This window comes from Dipodomys merriami, unplaced genomic scaffold (assembly GCF_024711535.1).
Source record: "Dipodomys merriami isolate MVZ:Mamm:240054 unplaced genomic scaffold, mDipMer1.0.p SCAF_112, whole genome shotgun sequence".
Taxonomy (NCBI): Eukaryota; Metazoa; Chordata; class Mammalia; order Rodentia; family Heteromyidae; genus Dipodomys; species Dipodomys merriami.
This window is the reverse complement of record NW_027202405.1, coordinates 1,581,005-1,608,399: the sequence shown is the minus strand read 5'-3', so window position 1 is coordinate 1,608,399 and position 27,395 is coordinate 1,581,005. Positions and strand designations below refer to the sequence as shown.

The window sequence follows — 27,395 nt, the reverse complement described above, 5'->3', positions numbered from 1 at the left end:
TACAACTTGGAGGGAGGGAGGGAGTTGTTGGGGAGGCGGGGAGGGAAGGGATGGTAGGAGAAAAACAAAGGAAGAGGTAACAATGCTCAATAGGAAATAGACTCATTACCTTATTCATGTAACTGTAACCCCTCTGTACACTATTTTTACAATAAAAAATATTTAAAAAAGAAATAATTGTAAAAGGAAAATAATATCTTGGAAGGTTTTGACTAAGTTCATATGCCAGATAGTAATTCCATGTGTTGCACTTTGCTGCTAGCCCTTATGATTATCAGTGGATGGTTTGACCTTCTTCAAGAGTGATCATTAATTATAAAAAAAAGAGTGATCATTACTGAGTAGGTCTAGTGAACATGCAAAAAAAAACAACAAAAAACTAAGACTGAAGTGTACCTGATACCCACTGTTAATGATGCTAATTATTTAGCAACTAAACACAGGAAAGTTAGACTTAATAGTCAAATGCTGTAAAATAAGGTATTAACAATAATTAGTAATCACTGGCCAGTTTTTTGACCATCAATGAAGAGACACGTGCTTAGCCGGTGAAGTATTATAGGAGCCAGAATAGCCAACTCCTAAATCTATCATCGAAATACTTAAGTTCAAATCCTGATTCTGTCACTTAATACTTGTCTGACCTTCAAAAAGTGACATTAATGACTATAAGTCTGTTTCTCCATCTGTAAAGTGAGCTAAGAATAGTAATTCATAAGAATGGTGTGAGGGAGTAAAAGACACACAGATAAAGAGATTCAGAATCAGGTACACTATAAAAATAATAAAATCAAGCTGTTACTGATTTAAAGCTGTTTTAATAAAGCACTGAATATATTATTATTATCATCATCATATCTATAGAAAATCAAAAAGTCATCTCAGAAAGGATAACCATTCTAAGCCACTGGCAGAAAATTGGAAACCAGTACTAGAACTCAAGTGCCCCAACCTGGACTCTATTTGCATTCTATCTGTGCTTCTTTAACATAATATGAAAAGATTGCTAGACTAGGGTTGAACTGCCAACCATAGTACCGCCTGATTGGCCTTTCAGAAAGAAAAAAGCAGCAAATGAATAAAATAAAGAATACAGAATGGGGGAAAATGCGGTGGTCTTACTGCATATGTGCATAGAATGCCAAGTATTGTACCTGCTGTTGAATACCAGGGAAAAGAGCTTTGTATTATAAATACTTTGTGACTTTTATTTTAAAAATCAAGAATGGTTTATCTGCTTCAGTGTATTTTGACATCATTCACAGGGAGAATTCTAGTTAGATAGATAAGCATATAAGATTTCAACAGGCTTTAAATATTTAGTGCTGCTTCTGGTGATGATAGTTCCTTGCATTATGTGCTGTCATTATGTTTGAGACTTTTTTGTTCTGTTTCCATAGAATGCTGAAATTTCTGTTTTTGAAGTGAATATACGCTTTGTTGGTGGACTGCTCTCAGCTTACTATCTATCTGGAGAAGAGGTAAGATGAGAAGTTAACTATACATGTGAATTATAAAGTGTCTTGAAATTACACTCTTTTGTAAGATAGGCCTTTTGTGGAATATACTTAGAAGGAACTCATTACATTTTTCATAGATTGATGGACCAGTAGCTTACATTGAGTTTTTCATACGGCGTTCTAGTGACATACCCCAGCTGGGAAGTGTGAAGGTACATATTGTTAGGGTTGTTAAGTAATGCCTTTTTTGCAAATCCTGGCTCTATTCTGGTATGAATATAAATGAATATAACTATAAATTATGTATTCCTATGGGCAAATTAAAGAGATTTGGTTGTAGCAGCAGGCTTGTGGATGGGTTTCTTCTTTTAAAAATTAATTTAATGTTAATATAATCTTAGCATAATAAAAACTTTCAAAATGAATTTTCTTATGGAAAATAAGATATAAAAGTACAGTACTTTATAGCATTGGGAATGGTGCGACTTTGGGCTTTCCAGAACACAGTTCTCTACAGGCTGTATTCCTATCTAAAATACTTCATTCTCTTCCTGAGACAAGGCCTAGTTCATTATCTGCTGCTTGGAGCAGAGTAGGAATTGTTAATTTAACTCTATTCTATTGGTAGATTAAGAAAAGATTTTTGTATCATGATCATAAAGGGCACTCTCACTATATTTTTTGAAAGAGTTGGGACAACTTTATGAGTTATATTAATTGACTTCAGAGAGTCACTGGAATGCACTTCACCTTTAATATTGACAGTGTTGAAAGTTGATATGAAGGAAAAACAGTCACATATTTCAATTACATGTCAGTCAGATTTGTGTTAGGCTCTGCACCCTGTCTAGTGGCAGAGTAGATCTTAACTGGTATAGTATTTCATATTTCCTGGCTTCAAACAGATTTAAGCCGAGTAATAAATGTTTAATGAGAAAAGCTGTTTGACTTTGTTCCTGTCTCTCATATACTTTCCTAATCATAACAAAACATCCTTCACATTCTTACACCACTTTCTTGATTTACATTTTATGCTACCATGTACCTTCTCAAAGTATATACATGGCTTCAGTATTCCCCTCTGTCATCCTGTCTTAAGCATTTTATTCTGTTCTTCATTATGAATTCTGTTTCCTTGGAGCCAGGGTAATTGGACCTCTGGTATATTATGCCTCTTCTGCACTTTTTCCAGTTTTGTTAGTCCCAAATAACTTGGTTCAATTCTGGACAAACGTTAGCATTCCTAATTATTAAGCCAAAGAATCTATATTTTTTAAAGTCATGCTTAAATTAATATTATTCTAGTTTCTCCCTTTAAAGTTTTTGTTTCTGAGTATCCTTTGGCTTGATGCTATCATTTTACATGACTTTCTAGTATTACCTTGGTTTGAATTTTCTCCATAATCTGTGTGTAGGTGAGACACTTGAAGGAAATAGGGAATATACTCTTTTGTGTCTGAGCACTATTAGGACCAGTACACACAGAAAGAAACAGATACCTATTTCTTCTAATACATCATATTTAATTAGGTGAGTTCTTTTTTTTTTGCTTGTAATGTTTAAGTTTATATACAAATATGTGTTTCTATTTAGTTTCATACTTACTCTTATATATTTATATGGGTCCCTAAATATAATGTTCATAGACACTATATTTTGTCTATAGTCAGAATAATCTGCCTAATTCTTTGTAAGAGACTTTTAATTCATTGCACCTCTTAACAATATCTATCTGTATCACTGTGTAAAAATTGTTTTATTATAGATAAACTATAGTTTAACTTTTAGGAAAAGAGAAAGTATCTTCTTTCTTATAGGATTTTCTGTATTTCTGAATGGTATATTTTAATTTTAGTTCATAAGAATTCATCATTTTAGTCTATTTTTTCTTGACAATTCCCTGAATGTGAGAGTTTGGATTATTTCCACTGTTCCTATATTTTGAATAATATAATCAGTCAATAAATTCAGTCAATAAGTATTTATTTTCCAAAATAGCACTCACAAATGAGAGATGATGAGTACTAGATTGGCTTAACATCATCTCCTGCCTCTTTCTCTCTGACACTTCATCACCAACAAGAGCTTTATTTCTCCAGTGCATTTGGGAGAACTGACTTTCAGGAAAGTGATCAGGAAATACTATTTTACCCTAGGTCTGTGCTTCAGTTATTTGCTTCATGTCAAAATGAAAATATAGCCAGTGGTTTAATAGAAAAACAACTTGGACAAAGTATTAATAACTTCATTTCAGATAGTAAGGTTCTCTAAAACCCACTAACATACAGCAAAGAATTTACTGAGATAATCTACAAAAATTCATCTTCCTAAATTACCTCACAGAACAGCTACTCAACTGACATAATTTAGCACTCTGATTTCATCACTGAGGCTCAGGAGTATTTTAAGAAAATCTTACAAATCACCATCACAAGCATATAAATCCACACTGATAACATCTCAGAATTTGGAAATTTATATTGCAAAAGCAAAGGAAGTAGCGCCCTGAGATCTGTGTTGCCTGCTTCAGGAAGTTACAAGAAACAGAAAAAGAGTCAAGAATGCTAGAGGAATTCTAACCTATCAAAAGAATCATAGAAACATGAAATACCTGCACTTAGCTTTAAGACATAGATTAAAAAATGTAAAATGTCTAGCTAAGATATTTTGAAGAACCATTAAAATCTTGGGCCCCCAAATTTTCAAAGTCTCTATAATAAATTTAAACCAAAACATAATTACAAACAGATTTTATAGAGATAAGAGGAATACTAAATAGGTATAATCAGCATTAGGAATAACAGATAACATTGCATTGCTTATAATAAACTCAAAGAGAATGAAAATCCTTACAGTAGACAGTAAGTATAGAAGTTTCTAGAATATCAGTACCCAAAAATGATGTACTTACTGGTTTCTTGTGATGTGGTAGGATAAATCTGTATCTCTTTGAGTACCAAAAGGCTATCTTCTATATTTTTTCTTATATTTCTATATTTTTCCCAATGCTTGGAGAAGGAAACTAATTTAATTGTATTTATCCTTGCACTTTCCACATCTAATTAACTATAACTTTCCTATTTTTTAACTGCAACATCTGCTAGCACTGAGTTGAAATTTCTCCCAGAACAGTTTTGGGGAAATAATACTATAGAATATGAGTAACCTAAGCAAAAATGGTGTTGAAAATTTGTAAGTAGAAATGAGTAAAATAAACTTAACTCATAGCAAGAAAAGAGCTCATATGAATATACCATATGATCTGAAAAGTAATTTAGTAGACCATAGTGATACTAATTCTCAGAATTAGGGAGAAGGCTGGGGAATCATCTGGAACAAAAAAAAATCAGTTTGACAAAAGTGATCTCTATAGTTTGACTAACCATCTGAGATATCATAGAATTAGTAAGCACAGACTTTATTCTATTCTTGTCTAACTTAAAATACTCAGTCTCCCAGGAGGAGAACTGAGGGATTGAAAAGGAGATAAGATAGAAAGATATGGTAGAAGGATAAATTAGAATCATCCACAAGTAGGGGTTTAGTATCCCATAAAGAGTGAGTATAGGGGAGGTTAAAAATTCCTTTGCAACAATGAGCTATACAAAAAGCTATGTTGAAAAACGAATTTTACAATTTAGGTGGGGGTGGGGTGGGGTGTAGTTGTGTAGTTGAGGAGGTGGGAGGGAAGGGATGGTAGGGAAAAAACAAAGGAGGAGGCAACAATGCTGGATAAGAAATGTACTCCATCAGAAAGAATGACATTGCTCCATTTGTTAAGAAATGGAAAGACTTCGGAAAAATTACATTAAGTGAAGTAAGCCAGGCCCAAAGAAACATAGGTCCCATGGTTTCATTAATTTGCAATAACTAGTATATGTCTGAGACAAGCAGAAATGGTCAGATAAGTTGATGTTAAGCGAAATGAACCCCACGATAAGGATTCAGATGTTTTTTCTTTCTTGCTATTGTTTCTAAAATATTGATAAGATATTTCTTTGTTGCTTTCTATGTCTCTCCCTCACGGTATAACCCCAGTTTCACTGTATTTGATGTTGGTATAATTTGTGGAGGGGAAGGGAAAAAACAACTTTTTAAAATAGGGATACAGGTGGAACCATTGCAACAATGAGATATACAAGATGTTATGTTGAAAATGAACTTTACAACTTTGGCACAGGAGGGAGGGTGGGGGGGGGAGAGGAAGGGAGGGAGGGATGGGAAGGGAAAACAAAGGAGGAGGAGGCAACAATGCTTGATAAGAAATGCACTCATTACCTTGCCCATGTAATTGTAACCCCTCTCTACAGTATTTTTGCAATTAAAAAAAAGAATAACTAATGGAGACATGTACATATAAAGATAGTAAAACAAAAAAGAAGAAAAAAAGGAATGTACTCATTACTTTGCTCGTGTAATTGTAACCCCTCTATACAGTATTTTCACAATAAAAAACTTATTTAAAAAATTCCTGTATGGAAATTAAGGCCTGGTCAAAACCATGAGGAGAATAGATGTTTTGGAGCCAAAATAAGATGTAAGTGTACTATGCACAGTGAATAATAAGGATTGCAGAGGAAGACAGCTTACTGTAACTTATTCCTATAATTCTAGCTACTTCAGAGATTGAGATTGGGAAGATGGCAGTTCCAAATCAATCTAATCAGAAAAATCTCTGAGACTACATCTCTATGGAAGAAACTGAGTATGGTGATACATATCTGTCATGCAAAATATAGCCAGGAATGAAAACTAAGATGTTCACCATCCAGGCTGTTATCTGGGCAGAAAGTGAAACTGTTTCATGGTTTATCCTAGTAAGTGCAAGCCTTGAGATCAAATCCCAATACTACGACAATAGCCAAGCACCAGGAAAACTGAAAAATCCAACCCTCCTACCAAGAGATAACTATGTAGGAGTGGGAGGGGGAGAGATCAGGAGGGGAGAGATCAAGAGAATGAGATAAGAATGTGGGTTTTGAGATCTTTAGACATTTAATGTGTCTGGATGTTAAAAATAAATTTATATAGGTTTGTTTAGTGATATATACTCATAAAATTATTTAGAAATTTCCTAGAAAATAGGATCTGTTGATAATCAGACTAACACAATCCAGTACAAGGAGAGCTATCTTCTAAATCATCCCTCTCCTCTCTCATTCTGCAGAAAGACAAAAAGAAGATGGGGGGGCAGAAAAAGGAGAAGGAAGGAAAGAAGGAGAGGGGAGAGGAGGGTTGGGGGGAGAAGAAAGAAAAAGAAAATGACTTACCAAACAACAGAACCATGCAAAAAGAGCATGGAAAAGCATACAATAAAGAATATGACTATATAAGAAAACGCTAAGCAAAATGAACTCCAAGACATGGACACAAGAGGTTTTTCTTTGTTGTTGTTGCTTTTAATGTACTATGTGATTTTTTTGTTTCTTTGCATGTTCTTCCCCCTATGGTAGATCCCCTGTTGATACTGTATTTGATTTTGGTACCCTGGTATTGTATATACATTTATTTGAATTAGGGAAGGGAAGGGGAACAACAGAATGGTGAGACAAAGAACCAATGCAGCAGCGATATACACAAGACAATAAGATAAGTACAACTTAGGGGTGGGGAGAGTACAGGGGAGGGAAAATAGGAGAAAAATGAGGGACTGGGGAACAAGTTTGACAAGAAATGTACTTAGTATATTACTTACATAACTGTAACCACTCTGTAAACCACCTTGACAATTAAAAAAAAATGATGTTGGCTAAAAAAAAAAAAAGTTGGGGAGAAAAAGTTGCAGAAAAGATTAGCACATAGCAATGTATTCTGCTAGTTTGATAATTACATTAACTTTTGACAGAAATGTAACTTTAGGTTTTCTAGCGTCGAAGGAAAGAATGGTAAAAAATTAACAGTAGTTTGATTTCTCTTTTGATGAACACTAAAATTTGAAACTATAAAAATCCATATATATTACTTATGTTTATAGTAAATGTTTCATTAAACTAAAACACTGTCTTACAAATAAGTCTACAAATAAAATCTACTTGAATCCACCCACTCCAAAATCCTGTCTAGACTGTAAAAATTGGCCTCAGATTTATTCTGTTCTCTCAAATATATGGAAGTTACTTTCATTATGTCTAACACAGTAGATTTACATCTAGACATCATAGGTATCAACAAAAGGCATAATTGTAAAAGAAGAGATAGAATTTTTAAGCCATAATGTCCTAATGTCAAAATATAATGTGCTGATCATATGCAACAAAATAATCATAGACATTTATGCAACATAGCTCAAAGGGACACTGATGGTGGTATAATAAAGTAAAAATATCACTAAAGTTTTTCTTAAACTGGAGGTGGTTAGAACTTTTTTACTAAAAATCAATGTAAAGCATTAGAAATATATACAGATATAAAATGGTAAAACCATATGCAAATTTTTAAATGATCTCTTAAATAAAAGATAACTAAAGAAATGATTATCATTTAATATTATAGATAAATTATATTTGAATATATGTTATAATATGGTACTTTAAGGTTATAATGCAAAATAATTATACAATGTTTACATTATGCTATAATATAAAAACCAAGATACTTAACAGTCAACTAAAGTCCAAGTATCACAATAAGTTTTGTGGAAAGCATCTAAAATTATATGTAAATAAATATATAACTTTAAATATCTCTATTAAGAATATATATTCAAATGAGATATACAAGACGTAAAAACGAACTTTACAACTTTGGCGGGGTGGGAGATGGGAAGGGATGGGAAGGGGAAACAAAGGAGGTGGCAACAATGCGTGATAGGAAATGTACTCATTACCTTGCCCATGTAATTGTAACCCCTCTGTATGGTATTTTCACAATAAAAAGATACAGCAAAAAAAGACTATATATTCATAATATAGATATCTATCTATATAAATATATTAACCTAAGCCCATATTTTGTTAATTTAGAAAAAACAAGGGAAAGGGGAATATAATAAAAATAAGAGCATGGATTATGAAATGAAGAAAGAGCTGGACTTGCAAATTTTTTCACTCTCTCATCAACATCTTTATTGAGATACCATCTTTCAAAGATTAAGAACCACATTATTTCTCTATTAGAAGGCAGAAAGTTTTGATGAGGGGAGTTTGAGTGCCCCTTACAGGAAGATTCATACAGGTTTATATGTTTCTCAGGCACCCTAACCCAGGCAAAGCTTGGTAGGACTGGTCAGATTGAACAGTGATAATGGATAAAGTCATAGTAGATGTGCTCACAGACACAGTCACAATTTGAGAAAAGTCATGACCTTTTCCCACATTTCAGTTGAAACTCACCTATATGTCAGACATTGTTCTTGATCTTGAGGTATACCTAAGCAAAAACTCCCATTAATCCCTAACTTGTAAAGCTTCTGTTTTAATGAAGAAATAAAACTCATAAACTAGATTAAACTAGATAAACAGCTCTGTAAGAACAACCAAGTTGATGGTCTTATTTTGTTTTGAATAAGCAGGACAACAAAACAGAAAACGGGGTGAGAGATATACATCTAACTGATTGGCCTCTGTACTTCTAACATCTTCTCTCTTCAGTCACTTCCTCCTTTTGGCAATAACAGAAGATGAGATCATGCCACAGATCTCCTTAGGAACCGTTTCTCATATCTGTGGTCATGGAAGTTGAATCTTTCTGACGTGTTTCACAAATCCCTTGTAATTGGCCTCACCCTAGCTTTTCTGTTGTTTTTTTTTAACCTTTACACTCCTAATACCTTCCTCTTTCACTGCAGTGATCCTCTCCCCTGCCCTGCCAAATATACCAGACATATCTGTATGCTTTATGATTTTTACCCTCTCTTTTGATCTCTTGCAACACTACGTACTACCTTTTGTAAGACCCCTGCCTGGCAGAACTGCACAGAGCCACCTCTGGCCGGTCAGGAAGAGCCAAGTACCCCCTTTCCTGCATGCACTGATTATGCTACTATCACAGTTTACTGTTTACAGTCTGAGTCATCTTATTCCCTCTCTTTTCCCCTAGTAAAATTTATACAACTCAAAAATGAAGATTAAGTTTCCACTTTGTATCATTTTCCTTAGCACAGTATGTCTCACAGTAGAAAATGTTTACTGAATGATGACTGACTGAACTCTTCGTTTGCTTTTCTGTGACCTTGCTAGAATCCCAACAGAAGATATTTCCATTGGTGTTTAAAGTAAAATTTGTATGTTGATAGCATGAATAAGCAACTTGCCTGGGAGGCTTGGGATGATTAGAGGGTAAAAAGGAAGGCATATAAGATTTTTGAAAACATACGTTATCTCTAGCTATCCCATAATCCCCTGTGACTCTACCTGCCTTCCACCTTCAGCACCCCCCAAATCAGCAGCCCCCCAATTTCTCTTTATCTGTTCTATGCATGATGGTTCTCTGAAGGAGATTAGAGTTTTCCAAAACAGTGAGCTAGAGACTCTATCTAAATGAAATCATTATTAAATATAATAGGTCATTTATGGTGAACCTTTTAAATTGAATTGACATTGTTGGGGCATTTTCTGAAACTACAAACCTAGAAGGAAATTATTTTAAAAAGTAACTGTATGTGTTTGCTTTCACTTGAGAAAAACATCCAGCTAAAACTTTCTAACCCATTTAATGACACTTTTGTGGTAATTTCTTGGGAAAGAACAATTTTAATTATGTATATCAAATGATGTTATTGTTTGTTTATATTATCTTGCACTAATGTATTTAGCATTAATATTGTGCACATGTTTAGACTTATCCTTTCCTGTATCTTTAATATTAATTTATTTTTGGTATTCTTACTAAGAGAAAAAAGCAGCTAATATTTTCATTTAAGAAGGTTTAGTAAGACATATTCCAAAAACAGTAATTTTAGTTATATTTATAATTATTTTACATTGTTAGTTACAGCTGTGACACACTGAATATTTCATTATGATAGATAAAATTTCATTTGTACTTTAAAAGGGATATGACAATATATGGAACTGACTCACATGCATCATGGGCAAAATGAAATTGCCCCAGTGTGAATTACAGAAATTACACCTACTCTTAATTCAGGTTTCTTAATATTTGCTCCCTCTGCATAAGCTGCTATCTTGCATTGATAATTCTTTTCAAAAATCACAGAACTGTTATTATCTGTGAGAATGTTGTCTCAACAGTTCCAGAACTGCTTCTGCAGTTTCACTAGTAATACCAGCTCCAAAACTTATTCTGATTAATGGTAAATGGTGGAAGCTGGCTTTTCCCTAAACCTGTTTCTAAATGAGTGTTTGATACCTAATGGAAAATGTGAGGCATAAAACCACCTATTGTTTTGTTTTGTTTTTTCCAATACTGGGGTTTGAACCTCAGGGTCTTGTGCTTGCTAGACTGGCATGATACCACTGACCATGGCTCTAGCTTCTTTTTTACTGATTATTTTTTGAGATAAAAGTCTCACTTTCCATCCCATTGCACATCTGATCCACCTACTGGAGGCATCTCTTCATGGGAAGGATGACAGGCATGTGCCAGCTTCCCCTCATGGAGATCAGATTTCATGGACTTTTCGAACCAGGCAGGTCTAATGCTATAATCATCACAATCTCAGTTTTACAGGTGCATGCCACTGTGTTCAGTTAAGGATTGAGAAGAGTGTCTCATGAACTTTTTTACCCAGGCTGGCTTAGAGCCATGATCCATTGTCCATCTCCAAAGTAGCTAGGATTACAGGTGTGTGTGAGCCAACTAGAGAAGCCTTGCTTGTCTTAGTGAAGTCCTTTTTTGATTACTTTTAGTTTAGCACCATTCTTTGCACACAGTAGCAAACTGCAAATTCAGATTGATGAGAATGTAGTTTAGTTGAGATGTGTAACTACCTCAACATCTCAAAGGATTACAGCAGTACTATGCTCTGCCACATGATTTTTCTTACTGTCCTCCCTTCAGATGGGAAGCTGCTATGAGGGGAATGGAGGAGTGACAAAAAGGACCCCCAAAATCATACATTGTCTTTGAATGACTGAAAAGAGTTCATGCAACATTGTCCAGAGCAAGTTAACGTGACCGCTGTAATTTAAAATGTTGAGGAGGAGGTCCCAGTCCCCAAGTCCTTTGTGAATGGCTGAACATTTTTCATGACTCAGGTTACACAGTAGAGTCCTCCTGACTGCCAACAGGAGAAAAAACATAGCCCAGGCTTCCCAAGTGGAATCAGTCAGCCCTACTGGAAGAAGCCTTACATACATCAGCACCAATACAATAAGGGTGGAAAGTAGTTGTTTGAGATAGATGTATACATCATCATTAAATTAGCTACTCCTTCAGCTTTTGATGATAAATTTCTCCAAGAAATACTTCTTAAACACTTCTCTTTGGGCTCTCCTGATTTCAAAGAGTAAAGCTGACCACTTCATGTACATAAGGTACCCTGTAAACAGGAATGTCTGTCACCACCACTGCAGTTGTGGAGGGGGAGGGGATCATAACTCTTCTGCAGCAGCCTATTGGACCAGATATAGAAGATCTAGAGCTTTTCCTCCTGCCATTTTCTCTATTAGTGTGCCCTAGATCAGTCACTGCACATTCACAAAAGACAAATGAAAGAGATGAGGTAAGAGGTCTATATTTTCATTTATGTGGAGATAAATTTATAGTTCACAGTACTTCGTTATGTTTTTCCCCTCTACTATATTGACATGGATTTCTCTTACTGGACTTTTGTCTGTGACTGTATTTCAACAGAAGTTTTTTTTCTTTATTCCAAGAATATCCTTGAATATTTGTTTCCTTTGTTTATTTTTGTTTATTTATTTAACATTTATCTTTAGTTGTACAAAGGAGTTGTTATTCAACAAAGCAGTTTTTTAATAAAGTTCATTTTGGTCGCTGTCAACCATTTCATCATTCTCCCTCATCCTTCCCAACTCCACCCTTTCCCTCTATTCTCTTAATTTGTTGATTATGTATTGAATGTTTTGACTATGTTCATCCCTCTCTTTCTGTCTTCATTATTCTACCTGCCTGTTCTTTATCTTACCCCCTCATTTTGAGTACTCATTTCCTGGTGTTTATTTTGTTAGACTGTGAGTTAGCCTTTCTAAGGACTTATACTATTTGAGTTCTCCACTGAATCTACTGTATTTTAGTTAATACACATAATGTATACTTGGATACCACCCCAAAGTGTTTATATATTTATAAATTAATTCTAGCTTCCATATATGAGAGAAAACATGCATTCTTTGGCTTTCTGGGCCTGACTTACTTCATTTAACATGACTTTTTTCCAGATCCTTCCATTTCTTTGCAAATGGTGCAGTATTCTTTCTACTGCATGAGTAAAATTCCATTGTGTGTATATACCACGTTTTCTTGATCCATTTATCCATTGAGAGGTATCTGGGCTGATTCTATACCTTGGATATGGTGTATAGTGCTGCAGTGAACATGGGTGTGCTGGTGGCTTTATGGTAATCTGGTAAATTTGTAATCTTTGTAATCTTTTGGATAATGCCCATGAGTGGAATTGCTGGATTATAGAGTAGTTCAATGTTTAGTTTTGTGAGGAACCTCCATACTGTTTTCCAGTATGCTTGAACAGGTTTACACTCCCACTAACAGTGTATTAGGGTACATCCTTAACAGCATTTGTTAGTATTCGTTTTCTTAATAATGGCCATTATAACAAGAGTAAGGTGGGATCTCACTGTTGTTTTAATTTGCATTTCTTTTATGTCCAGAGATATCAAACATTTCTTAATATGCCATTTTTACTTCTCCTTCTGAGAAATCTATATTTAGCTTATTTGCCTATTTATTAGTGAGGTTGTTAATTCTCTGAGGGTTTAGTTTCTTAAGTTCTTCCGTATGTTCTAGAAATTAGGTATTTGTCTCAAGTATAGCTGGCAAAAATCTTCCCTTGTATATCCCATCTTTTTAGCTTGTTAACGGTCTCCTTTGCTATAAAGAAACTTTAGTTTGACCCAGTCCCATTTGTCAGTTCTTTCTTTGATCTGCTATACTTCTGGGTCTTTATTCAGGAAGTTCTTACTGTGTTGAGGAGTCAAAATGTTTCCTCTACTCCTTCCTGTAATAGTTTCATAGTTTCAGGTCTTACATTTAGGTCTTTGCTCCATTTTTTAATTGATACTGGTACAAAGTGATAGCTACAGATCCATTTTCAGTTTTATGCAGATGGATATCCAATTTTCCCAGCACCACTTAGAAAAGAGGCTGTCATTCTTCCACCTATGTTGGCTCCCTTCTCAAATATTAGATGGTGGTAGGTCTGTGGGTTTATTTCTGAGTCTTTTATCCTGTATCATGGTCTTCTGTTTTTGTGCCAGTACACAGTTGTTTTTGTTGCTGTAGCTCTGTGGTATAGGTTGATGTTTGGAATTCTAGATCTCCAGCGCCTACCTTTTCTGCCCAAGATTGCTTTTGTACAATTTAGAGCCTTTTGTGGTTCATCCGAATTTTTTTATTTTATTGTTTGTTCTATCTCAGTGAAGAATAATGCTGAGATTTTGATGGGCATTGAATTGTAGGTTGCTTTAGGTAGCTATTTTCATGGTATTCTGCCAATCCAGGAGCATGGCAGGCTCCACTTCCTTATGTTTTCTTCAATGTCCCTCTTAAAAAATTTTGTACTTTTTATTGTTAAAGTCCCTTTTGTCCTTAGTTAGATTGATTACTAGGTATTTTTTTGTACTATTGCAAATGACATTGCTTTCCTTACTTCAGTCTCAGTCTTCTCATTATTGGCATACTGATTTTTGTGGATTGATTTTATATCCCCCAACTTTGCCCTACTATCTTGAAGGAGGAGTCTCTAGGGTCCTTTAAATATAGGATTGTATCATCTGCAAATAGGGATAGTTTTACTTCTCCCTTCCCTATTTTGATCTCTTTTATGTCTTTCTCTTGCCTTCTTGCTCTTACTAGGAATTCTGGCACTATATTGAAGATTAGTGGAGAAAGTGGACATCCTTGTCTTGTTTCTGATTTTAGAGATATGCATAGAGAACAAAAGAGAATTTTTATAGATATTCTAAACATTTGTTTTGTTTTCCTTGTCAGGAAGTGAAAGTTAGAAAAGAAGTAGAAGGAATTGACTCTTTGGTTTTATAAGCATTATTTAGCTTCGTAAATTTACTTGTTGAATATGTTTTAACAGAATTTTTGATGGTCTTATTAAAAATCATTGCCATGGTTGTTCTAATTTATAAGTCACTGCCAGCTTCTGTATTTCAGTCCTTTATTCTAACATGGTTTTAGGATTATTAAATAATCATCTCTTTAAAGGCTGTGAATGTGGCTCAGTGGTAGGTTATGTGCTCATTGTGAATAATACTCTTGAGTTCAGTCCCCAACATAACAACAACAAAATGATCTCTTGTTTTCTGCCAAATACTTCTAATCAGATAGGAGTGCATTGTCTTGTTCAGTTTAGGTTTGACTATTAATTCAAGTAACTGGCATGTATGCTAAGATCTATATAACTAAACATAGCATAATAATAACTCTGAGTTTAAACCTGAAGATATAATAATAATAACCCTGAGTTTAAACCTGAAGAATGAGTTTTGGTTGACTTTTCTCTCTTAATTATTAGTTCTTGATTATTAGCTTGTTTAGTAAGTGTAGTGAACATTTGGTTACATGCTAGTCTGTCTTACACTCTGGAGAATTTAATAGTGAACAAATAGACAGTGCCTCTATTCGTGAAATTTTCATGCTAGGGGACAAAATGTTACATACATCCACTGGGTAATTTCTGACAGTGATAAATGTGATAAAGAAAATACAGTTGTGTGGTAAAGAATAATGGAGGAGGGGGAAGGTAGGAAGCTAATGACTCAAGATTGAGTACAATCAGAATGACAACAAATGCCCAAAAATTGGAGATTTGGGAAAAATAAATTCTAAACAAAGACCCTCACTAAGAGTTTATGGTTGTTTTCCATAATTTATGTTGAAGAAGAGGAGGAAGATAGTAGTGGTACTGATCAGGTTAATAATAACATTATTTTTGAGAGTTTATCTTGTGCTTAATACACAGTATCAGTACTGGGGGAGTTATATGACCTCAATCTTAAAGATATACTGAAGTGTTCTGAGAAGTTAATTGCTTAGATATTCAGGAGTAACTGACTAGAGATTAGACCCTGCTGTGTATGTTCCAAAACCATGACCCTGTCTACATATTAGTACCATAACCAATGTTGACACCACTATTTTCCTTTCTATTTTGCTTTGTTGCTTATGGTTGAACATCTAAACCTCATAAAAGTAAGGCAGCAATGATCTTCTGTACCCATAACATTTTCCTAAGCAAAAGATTAATCAGGTTATAAAAACTAAACCATGATGCAGTCAAAAGACTTGTGAGTTAATAACATTTTTATTCAAATTTTATTTGAAATTATTTATTCATGATACTTAAATATCTTCCAAAACAGAGGCAAAATTCTTACATTTATCCATGTCATTCATTAGGTTGCAAACATTCTTTTTTTCCAAGCTTTAATTATTCTTCATTCCCTCTCTCTCTTTATCAGGAGACTAACTTGTATTTAATTGTCCAAAAATATGTAGCAAATATATATAGAGAGATGGATATATCCATTTCCACATTTTTCTTTCACTCTGATGATTGCGGTATAATACATCCACCTTTTATTTACTTATTTATGTCAGTCATATTGAGGACAAAGTAACTGAGAATGCAGAAAGATGTAGATGTACACAATTTAGAATTATTTTCAACTTTGAGTCTTACTCTGATAAACAGATATGAAAGGGAACAGTATTTTGTCATTTCAATGCAAATGAAAATATTTTGGCTTTATCAATAGACATAAATTTGTGGAGGCTTACCAATGCAATTGGTATGCTTTTATGTAATTAGAGAATTCCAAAAAGCATTTAGAAATAGCTCATAAATCTACCATATGCTGACAGCAGCTTAATAAATTTCTCCAGACTCTGAAGAAAAATTCAGAGTCCATTTCTTATTTATTGTATTTTATTCACTTTAAAAAAGTGAGAAAGGAAAGCTCAGATTTATTGTCATATCTTAAAAGAAACTGTAAAAATGTTTAAAATATCTGCTCATTATAATTATTAATAATTTGTACTAATCAACATTGTATAGAATCTCTTTAATTATATTCCAAACCAGTTCTGAACTAATAGTAGATCCAGACAGAAGTTTTTCATAGGACCTTATCCTACTGCAGATTTTAAAAAAGCCCTTCAAATAGTGGAGCTTAGCTAACACTCATCTGGACCATATCTACACGGACTCATATTGTACTTCCAAGGACCTTTGCACCCCTCCCATTTCTCAGGAGATGCAGTCATTAACTGCCCACTTTTCAAATAACCAAAGTAAAAAAGTCAACACTTGGAGTCCTTCCCCTCCCCATGCTCTTTAATCTATTAAAATAGTAAGACCTAAAAGCCATGCTAAATACCAAGGTTGGTGAGAATACAGCAGAAATTCTCCCTCAGTCCTTTCTGATGGGAATGTAACTTCTTACAGTTGTTCTAAACTATTAAATACATAAGAACATCCTTAATAACAGTATTTGTTTATTTGGGCTGGTTTGTGGTTTGATGGGACACTGGTTGCCCAGCTGGTCCTAGGCCCTTGGAGGGAAAACAGTAATTACTTTAGTTTCTGTTATTCTACATTAAGGAATCTCCTAAGGAAGTAGTATAAGGTATATGATCCCTAAAGCAGTTAATGGGTATATTTTATGTATTTAGTAAGTAAGAAAACATCCCAATAATAATAGAATGGTGGTGCAGATTGTAGAATCCTGGGCAACAATAATTTATGCTTGCTAATTTATTTAGTGTCATAAGCAACTATTGGTGTAATAAATAAAACAGGATACCAAGCCCCCTCTGTAATGTGGTTTAATCTATGAGAGATAGATGAAAATGCTCAGAGCTATTCCAAAATATAAACAATATTCTGATTGGTAAATGATCTTTCCTTTGCTTCTATTTTTCTATGCTTATCAGAATTCCCATTGCAAACTAGAAAAACTGTTATGATCAGAAAACATATTAAAGGACAATCACAACAGACTTAGAAAAAATCATTAACTAAACTTTTGCCCCTGGTCTTACTCAGGATTCAGTTGTTGTAGCTTTTCTGAAGATCCAACCTATAAAGTCTTGAAAGTCACCTTTTTTCCTTTTCTGACATCTGTTTTATAAAGAAAATGACTTTACTTAATGATAATTGAATTTTCTTTCTTTATAGTCAATTTATAGATTTCCATTTCGGAAGGTTGTTTATTTACACCAACATTGACTAGCTAGTCATATTATCCTCAGTTCACATGGAAATGGAGGTGACAAAAAGCTTCAGCAAACAGATTGGTCATAAATCCTTGCCGTCTCAGACCCAACTGCTTAGGCTTTGTATTAGCAAAAGCAGTTTAAAAGGACAGATTTCTCTGTGACACACATGCACACCAACCCAAGTGCGATATGATATAGTATATAGAGAGTATTTCATATTCTCAAAAAATGCATGAAATTCCTTTGTATTTTCCTCAAGCAACTATTTTTTTAAAAGTCGGATTATTTGCAGTAAGTATGTAGACTCCAACAATCGGTGTGTGCACATTAGTACTATAGAAAGAATTTGAGAATACCGAGGCACCTGCACCATCTGTATTCTGTCTGTTCCTACTAGACATTGAAAGTGTTAAGGAAGATATATCAGAGAGCCTTCTTCCTGATGTTACAAACAGTAAATGTCCCTTAAGAAATTTCAGAAAGACTGCGTGCTTGTTCGAGGAAGAAGAGAGTGAGAACAAAACTGTTCAGTAATGAGCCAGGGAAAAAAGGGAAACCTGGTTTAAGTGATAGGGAAGACACAGACTATTAGAAACCTATGAGGCTTCTCAAATCAAAATCCAGACATACTTCACAATGGAAACTGAGCTAATTAGTCTATTTTTTCAAGCTGGTAATATTGGTAGTTAGGAATTCAAAGCATAATACATCTTGGTGATAGGTATAGAAGTATTGAAACTTTTTAGTTTGTAAGTTAAATGTTGGGGAAAATCTATGCATATGATTTTTAAAAATATAATTTCAGTAACATCATCGTTCACTCTGTCTCCTCCTCACACTAACTGGGCCTTTTCCTTTCCAGTTGTGGGAAGTGAACTACTTGCCTGAGAATCTGAAATCAGAATAAACTTTTATATAATGATCTAGCCTCTCAGTCACTATAATTGTACTTCAAAGGAATTACCAAAATTCTTGCCTATAGGTAAAAGAATTGTAATCAAGAGGCTACTTAAATAGCTATTCCAATAATAGATATTGGCAACATTTACCTAATGAGCCCAAGCACTATCTCGTACAGGGTAGAAAGGACATTGCCCTTAGGATCTTGAATCCTGGTTTCTCAGAATCTATTTGGTTATTGTCTAGCTGCATTACCTAAAGCAAACCCTTTGATCACAGTAAGATATTTTTCAGTAATGTAAAATAATGTAATATGAAATAAATGTCTTTTAAATGCCTCATTTAAATTCAGTTTTCTATAACTGTAATACATCAGTTTTCAAATTTAGGAAGGAGTATGATAAAAGAAACTTCCTTCCCATAACTCCAAACTTCTTAACATGTTTTTAGGTGTAAATATAATGACTCCTTCTGGTGAAATGCACAGTTGTGCTTGTGAATTTCTGGGAGTAATAAAGAAATTGGGAACCTGGGCATCTTTTGGCTCTGGAAAAATGTCTGTTCTGTGGAAAAGAAAGTGTTTGGAGATGCTATACAGACAAGGACTTCAAGGGAAAATGATGAAGTGCTATAGATACAGAACCATTGATGATTATGGTTATTTATTGATTGAATAAATAATACTGGGACCAGTATTAACTCCTGTTTTATCCTAAATTTGAGTGCAGACTGCTTCCATTACAAATATATTCTCATTCTACAAACTAGCTTAAGGGGAATTATAGTAGCCATTAGAAGAATAAATGATTTTTAACCCTTTAAAAGAACACAGGCACAGTATTGTCAACATATAGGAACATAGACATTGTTCTTTCTGTGAACTCTTCTTGATGAATCTACCAGAGAATAAGATTTAGACAATTGAAAGACAGCATACTGAAATGTCTGAAATGGGCACATCTATAGAGACAGAATGCAGGATTTGCTTTGGCAACACATATACCAAAATTGAAGTGATACAGAGATTAGCATGGCCCCTGTGCAAGGACAGATGTCCATTAGTGATTACCTAGTACTAGAAGGTTGAAGGAAAGTGGGAAATGACTGCTAATGACCTCCTGAGTGTTTGCAGAGTGATCAAATTTGATGTGGGTGTATCAATTTAATACGAGTATCCTAAACCTACTGAAACATAAACTTTAAATGAATGAATAATATGGTAAAAGCATTAGAAAAATACAATTCTGAATTTTTATTAAAATATTAGCATGAACATAGGAGTATTTTATCTTAAAAAACATGAATATGTATACCTATGCATATGTATGTTTCTCTCTTGAAAATAAAAAGACCCAGGAACAATGATGAACTAAATAGCTATTAGCATCCATAATATGCAGATTCTAGCTTGAATTCTTATCTCCCAGGAACCAGGGCTTCTTGGAGAAATGACTGAACTGAAAATATATGAGATTAGTCCAAAACATCTCAACAAACTAGGTAACAGAGAAGCTAACAAAGGCAAATAGAGTAATGTCAAAAGACCTGGAAATCAACTTAAAGAGGCTTCCACTGGCTAAAGATAAGAATTTTGAGTTTTACTGAATATGAGAATTGTAAAATATTAAGACTTATTAGTATGTTTGTATTCATAAGCTTATAATGATACTAAAAAGTGATAATAATTGATCATCTTCCCAAAATCACAAGGAAGCAAGTTATCATGAAAACAGGAAAATAAAGGAATTGTTCATCTTGGCTTTCCTATATAAACTGTATCACTGGTAACCAAGTAGATTAGCAAAGTATCACTTGGTAAGATCATTCCTACTTGAAAATAAAAGTGGAATAATAAAAATAGAAAACAGCCATTCTTATAAGCCATACTGAAATAATGGATCTAGGCTGTAATTATCACTATTGATGTTAATGTCTCCAGAGAAGAGTAAATACTCCTAAGAGGTCATATCGCCTATAGTATTGCCAAAACAATGAGGTCTCTGATTCATCTTCCAGTTTTTCAGAAACACAGAAGAATGTGACAACTTGTACACATACACAGAGAGGAAAACATAATGTATGTCTCCTGCAGTTCAAATGACTTGAGTGTGTCCAGATAACTTAATAAGGATGAAAGTATTAGAAGCCACTTTTAAGTGATAGGGATGTAGTGGTGCCTAATGATTACAGCTTGGTTGATATTTCTTATAAAGAAATGAAAGATAATAAATGCCAGAATTAGGTTACTTGTAGGCAGAGAAAGAGAACTACTACTGAGGCATTATGAGGCTTCTTCTAGGATGGCTGGCAAAATTTTCTTTTTTCATGTTGTAGAGTATATGTCTTATGGCATTACACTGGGCTGTACATTGTGTGTTTTTGTAGTTGTGCTGGGAGGATTTGTCTGTGTTTCTTTATAATTTAACTATATTTTCAATAAATAACTTAAAATGTATATGGAACTATGGAAGATCTTAAGATTTATTTTGGATCTCTATCTTACATATTTAATGTATTAAGCTAGCTTGATGTGTATAAACTAAGGATTACACTATTAATATATGCCATCCCTCATTGAACAAATTATTTCCTAATTATAGTATTTTGAATTTAGGTAAGGATCTCATTATTGAAAAAGTTTTTTGGGGGGGTCCGGTCGTGGGGCCTGAACTCTGGGCCTGGGCGCTGTCCCTCAGCTCTTCAGCTCAAGGCTAGTGCTCTACCACTTGAGCCACAGCTTTTTTTTTTTTTTTTTTTGCTTATGTGGTGCTGAGAAATCCAACCCAGGGCCTCAGGCATGCAAGGCAAGCACTCTACCACTGAGCCACCTTCCCAGCCCCAAGTTGTCTTTTTTTTTCTTAAAAAGCACCTTTAACCTTATCTGATAGTGCTATTGCTAAGAAACAGTTATATTACCTTTACTATCACAAATAGATAAAATAGCTGCTTTTCATGTTAATGACTCCTTAGAACTAGAAACTATTGTATGCTGATTTGGGACATGGTCTTACGAAGAAGGAGAAAAAAAACTAATAAATGCTGTGTTGCAGACCAATAATTAGATTCTCAATGTGGTATAAAGTGCTCACAGGAGGTTCATTCTTGGCCTCATAAATTTGACCATATCTTTTCATTCTAATGGTATTAAGTGACTTAGTAACACAACTTAACAGTAAAATAAGCTCCTAAACCTTGGTGGCAAGCACATAAAACCTGGTGTTATGCAGCAATGATGTGCCATTCATTTAGGAATTGGCTGTCCCATTAGCTTTTAAATATAACAGCAAGTAGAAGTTTGTTGTTAAATTGAAAATTCAGCACCATATGGTTTTAAATTCCTTGTGCTATTAACAAAACTTAAAAATTATTGAAGACTGTTATTCTTCTTAAATGATCCATACCTTATATTATGCACATGTTTTGATTACAGTATGGTTTCCAATCTGTTTAATACTCTTGTTGAATTATCCAAGTCTGGTAGTTCAGTGGTTCTCCAACTGCAGAATGCATCAGATTCCTGGGGAGAGCTTGTTAAACACAGATTTGTAGTCTTCCTGTCTCAGTGCTTCAAGTCCTGTATATCTGAGTAGGGCTTAAAAACTTGCATTTCTTCCAAGTCCCTAGTTCATGCTGATGTTGCTTGTATCAACCACTGACACTAATGACTTTAAGAGAAACCACTGACCTAATAACTCTAAAAGCTCCTTCTCTGTAATTAATAGAATTCCTTTTATTCAAAACTAAGCTAAAAAAATAGATAATAGGATTTGGCTATTGCCATTATTTAGGAAACCATATTGTAAATTACTAGGTCAAGAGTTAAGAAAAACATCACTTAGACTGCAGATTGTAATACAACTTTTTTAGTAAAATCTGACCATTTGGGGGCTGGGAAGGTAGCTCAGTGGTAGAGCGCTTGCCTTGCATGCATGAGGTCCTGGGTTCGATTCCTCAGCACCACATAAGCAAAAAGAAAAAAGCCAGAAGTGGCGCTGTGGCTCAAGTGGTAAAGCACTAGCCTTGAGCTGAAGAGCTGAGGGACAGCGCCCAGGCCCAGAGTTCAGTCCCCACGACCAGACCTTCCCCCAAAAAAAATCTGACCCTTTTTTACATCAGATAAAAGAAGTGTTAAGCGTTTGAGTTTTTATTTGTAGTAGATTAAAAATCCAACTAAATAAAGCAAGTAAACTGGGTGTTGGTGGCTCACACCTATAATCCTAGCTACTCAGGAGGCTGAGATCTGAGGATTGCAGTTCAAATCCAGCCCAGGAAGAAAAGTTTGAGACTATCTCCAATAAACCACAAGAAAACAGCAAGTGGCACTGTGGCTCAAGCGGTAGAGCACTTGCCTTGAGCTAAAGAGCGTAGGGACAGTGTCCAAGCCCAGAGTTCAAGCCCTACAACCGACCAAAAAAATAAATAAAATAATATAAAGCAAGTAAATCAGATAGAAAGATGCTTTTATAATCCTTGAAGGATATGTGACACCAATTTCAATCATTAATGGGTAATGAATGGTTTACTTTTTAATGATTCTTGGTCCTTTCAACAGTTCTGATTTAGAGTGACTAAAATTAGGATGAGAATGATAATATCTTGATTTTATTGTTGTATACCAGATGAAATAATTGTTTAGATGTAGTGTTCAGATGTAGTGTTCACCATTGTATTGCTACATCTTATTGGTGATGCCCTTGCCTCCAAAGTGTACCTGTGAATGAAGTCAGCCATCACCCCTCTTGTCTGGTCTACTGCCTTTTCAGCTGTGCCTGTTCTTGTTTTTTTCTCTCAGAACCTTGGGGCTTACAAACTCATTGTTTTTTTAAAAAAAAAAAAACAACCTAAACTACTAAGGATGCTTTCTGTCTGAGTGAAAACCTTCCGGATGTTAGCAAGAAGAAAAGATGTATGTGTTGTATATATAAATCATGTTAGGGAAAGTCTACTTTGTCTGATAATGAATTTAAGATCTTCTGAAGCATGTGAATGATAACTTTCTCTACAGTTTTGTACACTTGTTTTCCTTTATATATGACACATTTGCCAATTTGGTGTGGTAAATCTTTTGGCAAAGATTTGGCTAATTATCTAATGCAGTACCTATAACAACTTTATGTTTGTCTTCATTTTCTTGGTGAAGAAGAGATGGAAGTTATTTCTTGATCCTTGACTAGGTATCTTACAATAATACAAATAGGATTCCTTGGACGTTTTCTTTCATGTTGCACTTGAAAAGTGAGAGTTCCTATGAGTCGCTGGCCACAACTCTCTTGTTGACTTACATACACACGTGTCCTATGTAGGTTGGCCTCTAGTGCATAGGCACTCAATAAATATTTGCTGAATAAATGAATTACTATTTATAAAAGTCAGAATTATAAGAGGTTCCATTTTGCAAGTGTACGATTGAGAAAGTTTAAATTATGTTGAAATGTGCATGATAATTTTTTTAAGTACTCCAAAGTCAACAAAACAAAGCAAAAGACTGGGAAAGTGGTTCAGTGGTAGAGTGCTTGCCTTGCATGAGGCCCTGGGTTCAATTCCTCAGCATCACATAAGCAGAAAAAGCCAGAAGTGGTGCTGTGGCTCAAGTGAACTGAAGAGCTGAGGGACAGTGCCCAGGCCCAGAATTCAAGCCCCACAACTGACGAAAAAAAAAAAAAAAAAAGACTATTAATGTAAGAGGAACATTAGCGGATAAGACAAATTGTATTTCCTGTTCAGTATTATCTACATGTATATATCAAAACGAGGGAAAGTCTCCTAAATATAATGATTTTGAAACTCTGCAAGAAAAGAAACATTGAATTATGTGAGATTTTAATATTTTGATGATTATTGCTGTTAATTCTGGGTATTATTTCTTTGAACTGAGGTTGTGATTAGAATTTAACATGGGTCTATTAAAAGAAATGAAATGTTATTATGAGATAGGATATATGAAAATATTTTAAGACCTCTTACTGTACATAAGAAATGTTTAAGGTGCTTTTAAACATATCAGCATAATTCAGGCATCTGCATGTGCATTTATTTTACATTTGCCTGTGGCTGCTTTGCCTCCAAAGATACAGTGTGTGAATAAATCAGTGCCCTCTGACCAGAAACTGCACATCCAGCATTTAACCTGATGAAATAGCTATGTATGTATAGAACACATACAACAATAAGTATGCATAGAGATGCTCATCTCACAACTCTTTTTCATCTTAAAGCAATGAAAAAGTAAATATTAATAAATAGGGTATTGACTGCCTAAGTTCAGTGGTATCCTTGCACTAGTAAACTTCTGTATGTGTATACTACTATGTATATATGTATACTATATATGGAATATCATATATTATATGAGAGAACATGACATCTCTGTGTATATATATGTAGATATACTGTACCGTATATTAGTTTTGCTTAAAGTACTTTTAAATTTACAGAAATTTATCCATTGACATAAAACACATCAGCAAACTAGCCCAATCCAGTCTGAGACCTATTTTTGTACAATCAGAACAAAGAACGGTTTTACATTTTAAAAAATTATTAAGGGAAAATAAACACAAGAAGGAGATTCTGTGACTAAATTTTATAGAAAAATATTTGCTGGCTATTGATATAAAGTCTTGTATATGAGGCAGATTAAATTGATGTTTTAAACATTACACAATAGTGAGTATGGAATGGTGTTGCTTAAAAAGTGAGATCAATACCATTTAGTGTGAACACTTACAATATTAACAGTAGTTGGATTAATGGCATTAACAATAGACAGGATTAATGACATCCTGTATTTTCAATCTACCTAGTTTTAGGATTTTTGATAATGAGAATATATTCATTGAATAAATGAATGAAATAAAAATTAACTTAATAGAGCGCTAGCCTTGAGCTGAAGAGCTGAGGCCTAGAGTTCAGACCCCACGACGGGACCCAAAAAAAATTAATTTAAAATTTCTAACAAAAAGTTTTAATTTAAATTTGGTGGCAAGCACTTATTTGACTTATAAGATGAAAAGTATGATTCTCCATTTTTTAAAAAACAAAACTGAGGCCAAGAGAGGTTAGTGAATTTTCCCAGAGGATCTCAAAATAAGACAAAATTAGCATTGCTTCCAAATTTTACTTTCAGCACCGTCATCATTTAATAACTTAAAATACTCATCCATTATGTTTTCTAAAATTATGGACCTTGTGCCCAAAGGTAATTTAGAGGCATCACATGTAATATATGATAAAGCAGGGTTAATCAAAAAACACCAGCCTAATAGGATTAGATGCATACCATAAAGATTTACATTTATTTAGAATGAAAAAGGGAGTAATTTACTTTGTGCAGTACAAAATAAAATAAATAAGACAAATGTGCATATAGGTATTTTAGTGTACTTTATAAATTTAGAATATTCAGATTACTTAATAGTTCAGATTCAGACATGTGACACTGTAGGACACATGGTCTCAAGTTCATACCCTTCACTATGAAATAAACACAAGAGAATCATTTGGCTTGTCTTTGAACCTTGTGCAACAGCAACTTAGGAGGGGAGCGAATACACTACCACAGTGAGAGGGCATTATTGTAATGAATTAATAGCTAATAACAGAAAGGAGTAGGACTAAACATAGAAAACTTGAAAGCTCAGCAGTTTTTACACCATTTAGTGTATAGACAAAAAGCCTAATATCCTTCTATTATTCCTGAAGGAACCACTATCTTACAGCAAAGAATGATGATGATGACTACTATTGCTCTTTGAGAAACAGTTCCATTTAGTCACAACCATCTTGTGACTGGGGAGAATAATTCCCTATTCATATATTTAGAAACTGAGGCTCCAGGGGTGTTCCACAAACCTTCCAGGTGATGGAAGATCACCTGACCCAGCTCTGTCTGCAGTTGATGCTGAGTCATCAAATGAGGATTGCTGCACATTAAAAGAAGCAGAGAGGCTCACTTTAAAAACGGATACAATAAAAAGGCACACTAACAATGTTTCCTGTCCTTCATTGGTGAGGTTTAGTTAACTGAAAAAATTTACAAGCAAATAAAAATAAGATATTCATTAGCACAGAATGGTTTATAAGTTAAAACTTTCAAGGGATCAAAATGTAATCACATACATAAGGCTGTCATTTTTCTTCTTATTGAACCAATATTGCCAAGCCCAGATTTTATATATTTCCAATGGCTTCTGATAATCTGTGTCCAAAAGTAATAGTGCACACTCATCTCAGGGACCTGAATCTAACCTTTCCAGTCCCTTCCCTGCTGCAGACCTGACCCAGCTCCCTCCAGCTATCTCTGGTTGGGGGAGGGGAGGGTTCTGAGCATGCCCACAGGAATTGATAGAGTCAGCTAAGAAATCAAATCTATGCATAATTGGGATTGATGAAGGGGAAGAATTTAACAGTAAAGTGTCGAAAACCTATTCAGTAAAACAATAGCTATGAACTTCCCCACTCTTAAGAGATAAAATCTTAACTGCTTACAGAAGCATATAGAACCCCCAGTAGACTGGATCCAAGATTCTAGACACATCACAGCAAAAAACATCAGACATGAATAGCAAGGAATTGATTTTAAATGCCACAAAATTAAAGAAGGAGCTATATTATAATGGAAAGAAAATCAGATTCATAACTCTCCACACAAACTCAATGCAAGGAGACCCTAGAATGGACTAAAACTTCTAGTAATTATAATAT

General features: G+C 34.4%; 1 protein-coding gene across 1 annotated transcript in view; it reads left to right on the top strand.

Annotated features, from left to right (window-relative positions):
* Man1a1 (mannosidase alpha class 1A member 1) overlaps window positions 1-27,395 on the top strand; it is a 164,298-nt gene that overhangs the window by 55,124 nt on the left and 81,779 nt on the right. The window contains exon 5 of the mRNA XM_070015342.1: window positions 1,401-1,481. Within this exon, the coding sequence (XP_069871443.1) occupies window positions 1,401-1,481 (81 nt within the window). The remainder of the gene's footprint in view (window positions 1-1,400; window positions 1,482-27,395) is intronic.